Raw genomic sequence first — 9,406 nt, 5'->3', positions numbered from 1 at the left:
ATCATGCATGTCCACGCGTCTTCAAGGACACGTGGCCCTTGTAATTGCCCCTCTCTTTTCATAATTCAACAGCCCTTTTTTTGAAAAAAAGGGTTAAATATACAGTCACTCATCAAGAAGGGCCCTGGCCCACAGCCTGTGCCGGTACTTTTAGCAGCGCCTCTAATTTAGCAGGACGCCGAAATTTAGCCGGCTTTTTAGAGTCTCTCACCAAATACTCTAATGGTATTAAAATTTATACTGATTAATTAAAATTGATTAATTGGATTAATTAGAGGTCAAAAGGCTCCCACTTGCCATAAAAGAGAAATGCATGCACGTAGGTTTGCACGATCGCCTAGTCCCAACCAGAACTAACTGTCGCTACATTTAGCGAAGGGTAGCTGCTTTCATTCTCGCTGGAAGTTTGAAACTTGAATCCCCAGATAGAACTCAGCTACATTTAGCTGTGGACATTGCTAGCCGCTAAAATAACCGCAAGCTTGTCATTTATGGCGAGCGGCAAGCAATCTGGGATTCCTTATCACATTCTCTCTCTCTCTCTCTGTTTTCTCTCTACTCTCTACAGTGTCTACTGCATTCATTTATCGCTCTGCCATAGCCAGTTCTCTCTCTCTCAAGCTTTCTCTGGTTCTCTATCGCCAGTGGCAAGCTTACCCTCTGCTGCCCCCCAGCTCCCCTTTCCTCTCTCTCTCTCTCTCTCTCTCTCTCTCTTTCCTCCATAGCTTTCCTTCCTACCCCTCTCTCTCTCTCTCTCTCTGCATAGCCTTCTAATTCCTCTGCTTTCCCGTGGCCGTTTTCTTTCTCTGCTTTTCCACACCATAGCCATTGTATCCTCATTGCTACTTTTTCATAGCCATGACTAACAGCCCCACCCTTGATAACCTTGCAGTGAGACCCTCTTATCGCACTGGATTTACTCTTGCATCTGTCAACAAGCAACCCAACAACTGGTTTGTACTCAATGTGCTTGATCTGCCATGGTTACATGCTAATCTTGTAAATTTTTCTTGTTTTTGTGCTAATCTCTTTAATTGCCATGGTTGGAATTTGGGATGGTCTCCCTGCAGTATTCAAACATTTATCACACTTAATTACTGGGTACAGTACATTTGGACAGATATGACGACTTAATCCTATCGAAATGTCATTAATTCGATAACAGAATCTACTCAGGAATATATGTTACCTTAATCTTTATGTGGACAAATATACTGCCTTTGGTACATTGGACTATGGGTACACTTTCTCTCAAGTGATTTGGCTTTTGGGCTGACTCAATATATCTATAATTATGGTTGCCTGCCTCTTGGGATTTATTGCTGTTAATCTTGTTAAGATGCAGTAGTATTAGCCTGCGTCTGTATACATGTATCTCTAATGGTACTGATGAGCCCGATTAAGGATAATTAATGCTTTTAGCTTGAATTGGTTTAATTGATTCCTGGTAAATTTTTTTACATTTCTGACAAGAGTTCAACTTATGGGCAATGCCATGAATACATGCAGGACAATACCAGATGTTCCAAGCGATATCATTGTTGAAGTGGGCGGTGTTACCTCTGCTCTACACAAGGTATAATCTACAACTAAACTCAATTAGATTAGTTGAGTTTGTATTGATTAGCCTACTTTAGGTGCTGACTTTAACCTTCTAACTTCTAAGCTTGCTAATTTGGCTGTATGAGTGGTTGACTTTGAGATGAAAATGCCTCCCTCCGAAAGTATAGGGTGGTTGACTAGGAGGAAGTTATAACTTTTTCCTCTAAATTTAGCTAGCTAAGTGCCATTTTAGCAGTGAAAGTCAAAGCCAAATTGGCTTATCCCCTCTATATTTTACTATTTTACACTAATTGGGGAGCATCTGCCCATTTTCACTAATTTGGCAGTTTTTCAACTTAATTTAAAAAAATTTAAGCACTGGCTCTCAATTTCAGCAAGTGGGCAATGATTTCTAATTACAATTATGTCTCGTTGTAGGATTAGTTTCCAGCTCATCCCTATGTACTAAAGCAGCATTGTGTTGTACTGGGCAGTTTCCTTTGATATCAAGATGTGGGCTTCTAAGAATGCTTGTAGTGGAAGAGACAGAAGGTGAGACATCAAGGGTAGAGTTAGAAGGCGTGCCTGGAGGGGCTGAGGGCTTTGAGCTAGCAGCCAAGTTCTGCTATGGAGCATGCATTGAAATCTCTAAGTACAATGTCGCCCTCCTCAGATGTGTCGCGGAGTTTTTGGACATGTCAGAGGAGCATGGAGAGGACAATCTTGTGTCCCAAACAGAGACTTACCTTGAAAGGCTAGGCAAGCAAACTTTCAAAGACATAGTTGCAACCCTTCATTCATGTGAGAATCTACTACCCATGGCGGAGGATCTTAAGATTGTCGGTAGATGCATCGAATGGGCAGCCTCGAAGGCTGTCCAAGAGCAAGAGGAATCCAATCACAACAGCTTGATCGCATTCCATGAGTTTCAACATAACACAAGCAACCACATTGATTGGTGGGTGGAGGATTTGTCAGTCCTTCGAATGGATTTTTATCAAAGAGTTTTGGAAGCCATGAGGAAGAGGGGCTTGAGATCAGAAGCTGTAGGGGGTGCCCTTGTGTACTATGCACACAAGTCTCTTAAGGGACTGACAAGGAAGAATTTGGGTCTATGGGATCCTACCATAAGGAACAAAATGAAGGTCCATGATGCAGCTACAGCTATGGAGCATGAACAAAGGATACTAGTGGAGACCATAGTAAGCCTTCTGCCAAGAGAAAAGCATGTGGCTTCCATCAATTTCCTCGTTGGACTTTTGAGAACAGCATGCATGCTGGAGACAACATTGGCCTGTAGGTTGGATCTAGAGAGGCGGATCGGCATTCAGTTGCATAGGGCCACGTTGGACGATCTCCTGATACCATCTTTCGGCAACTATGATGGTGAGACACTCTTTGATGTGGACATTGTGCACAGGCTCATTGCTAGCTTTATTGCTCAACAAGGTGAGGATGACTTTGAAGAGAACATGTCTGAAGTGTATGATGAGACTGATGGCTTCAACTCTCCAACTCAAAACCCTATGTTGAAGGTTGGCAAGCTGCTTGATGGATACCTCGCTGAGATCGCCGCTGATGCCAATTTGAGCTTATCCAAGTTTGTTGCATTGGCAGAGCTGCTACCAGACTATGCCAGACCTGTTGAAGATGGGATGTACAGGGCCATTGACATCTATCTCAAGGTATATTCTTCTTCATTGGAGTTAATGGTTGCTCTTTTGTGTCGAAGTCTTTTTTAAAGTTTAGCTTAATGTTTGGTTCTAGCTCTTAGTGCTTTAGGTCTAGAGTTTACAGTTCTTTGTTTTGCTATTCTGTTTTTTGTTTTTTTGTTTTGTTTTTTTTTTGGTTTTTTGTCTCTTGTTTTTTTTTGGTTAATGTCTTAATTAAAAGTCTTCGTTTGATATTATCTTTTGATTTCCTTTACTAGTAGCTAGGTTTGTTAGTTTATTTATTTTGATCTTTCAAATGCTTTGTTTTTGTCTTTGTCCTTCTTCACTATTATTTCTTTCTCAAATCTCTCAATTTGTAAGTTCAGATTTTTCTGACCTTATGAAGTATATATATATTCTTCTTCATTTATCCTTTTCATATTCTTGCTCTATGTGTTTTTGTGCTTTTGGCCTTCTATTCCCCTCAACATCAATTGGTTAAGGTCCCTTACACAAACAACCCGCCCATCCTTGCTGTCGGAGCATCTGATAACTGCAGGCAAGGGAGTCAGCTAGCTGCTCGTGGGCGGGCAATCAAGCCTCTCCATAGCCCACCTACAAGTTGAATAAGAACCTAGCCATTTGGGGCTAGGCTGTCATGCTTTTTCCTAAATTTGAGGATTGCTAAAATTCGTAGAGGGTGGTTGCCAGAAAAGTCCACCTCTATGCTGTTTTTTAATAGGGCTGTCCTATCACACAGACTCCAACACCTGGTTTTTCCTTTGAACCTTCTTCTGATTTGACTGCATAGCTCTTGTGCTGGGTATGGATGTTACATACTGGTGGTTTGCATGCAGCAATGCCAGCAATGCTGCACTTTTTTACATGCTAGTGTGCTTTTATCGCATGCATAAATATGTGTAACTTTGTTTGGCTACTTTATGGGTAGTGTCAGGTGGCTTGCAGTTAGTCTCTCATGCAAGATCATCTTTGGTTACCAGTGTATCTCATGTGCTTCTGACATATATGTAAAACAGGTATCTTGGAGGGAACCTTTACTGTGTGTCAACAGTCACATGGCCTATATATTCTATTTCACTTTCCTGTGGAGATCCACAGTCTTTTTGCATCACTTTTATATCCCAGGACCCAGAGCTGTTCTTGTCATTTTTTTTTGGAGGGGGGAGGGCAGCTCTGACATGCTAGGCATAGCTTATTTATCAAAATTTGCAGCCTTTTTTACTTTATTTTTAACTGTTTTTTTTTTCTTACTTCTCTTTGCCCATCATGAGCAGATAATGCCCTTTCCCCATGATGCACATTGTCTCTTCCGTTAATGCTGCCAATCCATGGTTCGAGTAATGAAAATAAATTAAAGCTTAATCACTACAATTCATGTCTGTTTAAGGAGCTCACGATGGTATATATACATGCATGTGTTGCAGGCTCATCCAAGCTTGACAGATGTGGATAGAAAGAAGCTGTGCAGGCTGTTGGATTTTCAGAAGCTATCACAGGAGGCATGCACACATGCAGCACAGAATGAGAGGCTACCGGTGCAGGCGGTGGTGCAGGTGCTCTACTTTGAGCAGTTGAGGATAAGGAATGTGATGGCGGGGTCGTACCATGCGGAGGCAGTGGACCCGCTCATCAACAACAACCATCATCACAATCACAGTCACATTACAACCACCACCAATGCAACAGGGGCTTCGCACAAGATCAGCAGCGGCGCCGCCCTCTCTCCCAAGGACCACTATGCCTCTGTGAGGAGAGAGAACAGAGAACTCAAGCTTGAAGTGGCCAGAATGAGGATGAGATTAAGCGACCTTGAAAAAGACCACCTCCATATGAAGCTTGACATGGAGAAGGCCCACCTCCCATACCACCATCAACACCATGGCTTCTTCCATGCTTTCTCTAAATCCATCAGTAAGCTTAACCCCTTCCATCACCATAAGCTCAGCCCTTTTAGTAATCACCATAGTCATCACCAACAATCTGTCTCTCAACCCCAACCTCAAAGAAGAGCCACCTCTGTATCTAGTGCCTCTAGCCAAGCTTCCTTTGAACAGCCCAAGAAGGAATCGAGGCGAAAACGCCATTCTCTGTCTTAGAGGATTCACACCTGGGAAATGCACGATAACGGGCAGTGGGAATGTATTTGTGTGCCGACGGCCGACAGACATTATGCGCGGTGTGTACCCACCTAAAAAGGAAGGAAAATACCAAGATATAGTTTCCATTTACACTAGAACTTCCAGTTGGTTGTATATATCCCATGTCTCTCTCTCTCTCTCTCTCTCTCTCTTCCCCCTTGTTCCACAATGATTTTCCAAGGAAAGCTATTCATGTTCCCACCCCCAAAGAGAGTTTTAGTTGTAAAACACTTGAAATGAATCTCTCTCTATACCCATGTAGCATCGTCTCTAAATCTTGTGCTCTCAAAATCTCGATCGCATTAATAAAAAGATTCTTCTCACCCTCAAGTGCTTTCATGCATAGCTGGTCACAATGTATTTGAGTATAAAAATCTTTGGTAGTTGTAATCAACACATCTTTGCTTTTTGGCACTAAGATATAAAAATGTCAGTAAAAGAAGAGGAATAGCATGAAACTTCTCAATCTGTTTTTTGAAATCGAGAAACTTAGTGGATGTTTTGAATGAAGCATGTCATTTTTAGAGATATAAATTTGGGCCCCATCAAATATTGCCTATGCTTAGAGATATCGCTAAGAAATGTCTACTATCTTGCTCATGACACAAAGCATGCAAAAAATACTTTCACTAGAGTCTTTTATAAGCTTATAGCATACTTTTCCCTTGGTGACGTGGGGACAGTAGCCCAATGGGTAAAGAGTTGGGACCTCTACCCACTGGGACACAAGCTCGACCTGCTCCACCAAGGGTGGTCTAAATAGGGATTGAGTGAAAATAGATATCCAATATAGTATTTGGTGATCGCCAAAAGATATTCAACTTCAAATGTGTGAATGTGGCACCAAAATGTTTTTTGCATTTTCGTTAAATATATTATGTGAGATTTTCAAGAATAAGAGTGTTTTTCTAAGGTTTCATTTTACTATGTAATGATTAATGCTTGAAAAGTCAATAAAATGATGACCCCCATATCCTCTCTATTTAAGGCAATAAAATGATGACCCTCCATATAGTTTCTATTTGCATACATTCACCCATATGCTTTCTATTTGCAATCCTATCTATTTAAGACAATAAAATGACGAGCCCCCCATATCATTTCTATTTACATGCATTCACCCATATCCTTTCTATTTAAGGTCCACAGTTCTCTATAAAAAGCCTCAAAGGGCTCACTCAACGAGTAGAGAGAGGGAGAGAGAGGAGGAGAGGGAGGGGGTGGGAGAAACTCTTCTAAAGTTGTATTAATTAAATGCCGCGTCAGTGGCATTTAATTAATACAGATCAAATAAATTGTCTGAATATACATATCAAATGTGCGTGATTATACATACAAACAAGGGAAGCATTATGAAATCCAAAAAAACACAAAATGGTATAAATTTCTATGCTCATCAAAAAGGTTGACTTTCCTTTTCATATAGTATTTTCATAAGTTGATTGAAATGTTATAATGGAATTCCAATCCTCCTTAAGATCTCATTGTTTGCAAGGTATCTTTTTCCTACATATGTTATTGTCTGAGCATTGACTCTTTTTTTGGGGGGGGGGGGGGATGTGAACACCATACATATTATAATAGATGGTTTGATGGAGTAAACAAACTTGCATCTCCATGCAAGCATAATCTTTAAAGCTCATGAACATGTGTGTAGTCGTGATAGTGTATAGGGGAGCACTCATGGGAAGTTGTTGTGGCCCCTACCTCCTTTTCCTATTAAATTACCCTATGTTGGTTATATTATTTGATGCACATGTGAGGCATATATGGTATGTGAATCAATTACATATTACTATAAGTACAAGGTGCTTTAACACACTTCAAGGTGGTTAAAATTAGTGAATAATATGATTTTTTAAATATTACAATGCACATGGGCATATGCACTACCATATTTATCCAAAGTTTACTAGTATTACTTGAAATTTATACACGTATACTAAAAAAAAGTTGCATGTTACGAAACAAGTGGCCAATTTGACTTATTATAAGTACTTTGTTCTAGACAAGGACCTTTTAAGTTTCCTTGATTCCTTGTAAGGTTTTCAATTCAATACACCTTTCAAGCTTCCATACAAATCAAAGAAATAGCACCACTAAGAAAATGTGTTCCCAAAGTACGAATGCATGAAATAATGGCTATTAAATCATAGAGTTTATGTTGCCTTATTGGTCAAAAGAGACAAGTTGACTCTTGATTCTCTAGCTTCTTCTACGTAGTCCACACATAAAGTATGGGACAGTTGGACATGTAATTGATCATTTGAAGATTCTTACAATAGTGATCTCACCTTTTGCATGGTCTCACAAAAAGTACCTATGCCATGATGAAACAACATGCATTCTTGATCTTCTCAATATCATCATAATGGATAAAACATTCATTAATTTTATTAACGACCTCATAGAGAATTCTATGGGCAATGGATAAGTATATTTTTTCCTTAAACAAAAATTTCCCTTTTCATGTGCTTTAGTCATCATTGGATGCTAAAAAGGCAAGTAGCATTTGTTTCGTAGGGGGTTCTCCAAGTAAAGAGAGTTTTAGTAGTCAACTTTGGCTTACCACAACATATTGTCATTTTTTTAATTTCTTCTTTTCACTCATGTGTAGTACTAAACCTGCACTCCAAAGTTCCTTAAGCATGATGCTACATAATAGGAAGCCGCATTCCATCCTTTTAGATACCTAATATATGTACTTGTAAAGTCAACATGTGCTTAAATAATTAAGACTATCTATGTGTTCTCAAATCACTAAGACTATCCAAGTGAAGAAATTGAGATAAGGATAAGCATCTACATTTTCCCCTCAAATAGTGTCACACTATTAAATCTACCCATTGAAGGAGTGGCACACTTATAAATTTTAACTCACATACATGCATAGGCTTGTAAGGGGGAATAAGGTCCTTCGTAACATAGGCTTAAGGGGCACACTATTAAAGTTTAACTCACATACATGCATAGGCTTGTAAGGGGGAATAAGGTCCTTCATAACACGTGCCAGTATTATACAGGGTCAAGATTTATAGCAATAAAAAAAGTTAACATGAATTAAATTAAAGTCTTCCATGCAACTCAAAGCGATGCTTATGATCTCATGAGAAGTGTCAATAAAATTACCTCCACGTAGTATAGCAAGAGGGTTTTTTTTTCATTATTAAAATGAAATGTGTAGTGTCACTATTAGGGCTAGGTATAACTAACTCCTTTTCCTTGAGTGTGCATTCATTTTCCATTGAATAAATGCCAAATGTTCTAATTCAAAGAGTGATGTAATGATGTAATCATTTTCCATTGAATAAATGCCAAATGTTCTAATTCAAAGAGTATAATCACAACCAACATTATGTCAATGGTAGCTATCTTAATTGTTATATACTACCACTCATTTAAGAAACACGTGATACATACTAGTCTTGTTTAGAGCTTCCATATTTGCTTTCCAAAATTATCCCAATGGTTCTAGTTGCCATAATCATTATATATACTACCACTCATTTAAGAAACATGTGCTACATATTGGTCTTGTTTAGAGCTTCCATAATTGTTTAGTATACTACCAAAATTATCTCATTGGTTATTATAGCTGCCATAATTATTATATACTACCACTCATTAAGTAACACGTGATACATATTGGTCTTGTTTAGAGATTAAACCATTTCCATAATAACTAACTTGTGGTTTTGGAAGCTTACACATAGTGCATAAGCTTAGACATAGTGCATATACAAACTTCTAACTCGGCATAAGAGGAACTACTAGTAGTGAAGTTCCAAAGCTTGCACATAACATATCTTATAACTTGGAATAAGAGATATAAATGAGGTTCCAGATTACTCAAAGGGTGATGAATACAACTCTTTGCCTCATGATATTAATACGCTTATGTAGACTTCTAGCTTAGCATAGGAGGTTCTAGTGAAGCAAGGGAATATTAGAGGGGCGACCTTCACAATTCTTTTTTCCTCTTGCACGTCATACTTTTTTCCTCTTGCAAAATCTTATCGGTGGGTTTCATCTCGAGTGTCAAGGGAAGTTCAT

At 39.1% G+C, this 9,406-nt stretch overlaps 1 protein-coding gene across 3 annotated transcripts; it reads left to right on the top strand.

Moving 5' to 3' along the window:
- The first annotated feature begins 566 nt into the window (after window positions 1-566).
- On the top strand, window positions 567-5,678 carry LOC147622460 (BTB/POZ domain-containing protein At5g48800-like). 3 transcript variants are annotated; one of them, XM_086822036.1, is made up of 5 exons: window positions 567-953; window positions 1,510-1,576; window positions 2,037-3,077; window positions 3,160-3,227; window positions 4,640-4,789. In XM_086822036.1, exons 1-5 carry the CDS (start codon window positions 859-861, stop codon window positions 4,653-4,655), a joined length of 1,287 nt encoding a protein of 428 aa, XP_086678162.1. In that variant the 5' UTR covers window positions 567-858; the 3' UTR covers window positions 4,656-4,789. The 3 variants fall into 3 exon arrangements, with proteins under 3 accessions (XP_086678162.1, XP_086678160.1, XP_086678161.1); XM_086822035.1 differs by adding an exon at window positions 1,071-1,239 and having other exon boundaries at window positions 855-953; window positions 2,037-3,227; window positions 4,640-5,678; XM_086822034.1 differs by having other exon boundaries at window positions 568-953; window positions 2,037-3,227; window positions 4,640-5,678.
- The last annotated feature ends 3,728 nt before the right edge of the window (window positions 5,679-9,406 follow it).

This window comes from Cibotium barometz, chromosome 28 (genome assembly GCF_041138505.1).
Source record: "Cibotium barometz isolate CiBa-2024 chromosome 28, ASM4113850v1, whole genome shotgun sequence".
In the NCBI taxonomy this organism is placed as follows: Eukaryota; Viridiplantae; Streptophyta; class Polypodiopsida; order Cyatheales; family Cibotiaceae; genus Cibotium; species Cibotium barometz.
This window is presented reverse-complemented; position numbering and strand designations above follow the sequence as displayed.

What these genes read in the sequence shown, in the direction of transcription:
- LOC147622460 (XM_086822034.1), top strand. Translation starts at nt 859, where the DNA reads ATGACTAACAGCCCCACCCTTGATAACCTTGCAGTGAGACCCTCTTAT. An exon ending in AACAAGCAACCCAACAACTG is followed by an intron (nt 954 to 1,509) that starts GTTTGTACTCAA and finishes GAATACATGCAG; the next exon opens with GACAATACCAGATGTTCCAA. An exon ending in TTACCTCTGCTCTACACAAG is followed by an intron (nt 1,577 to 2,036) that starts GTATAATCTACA and finishes TGTACTGGGCAG; the next exon opens with TTTCCTTTGATATCAAGATG.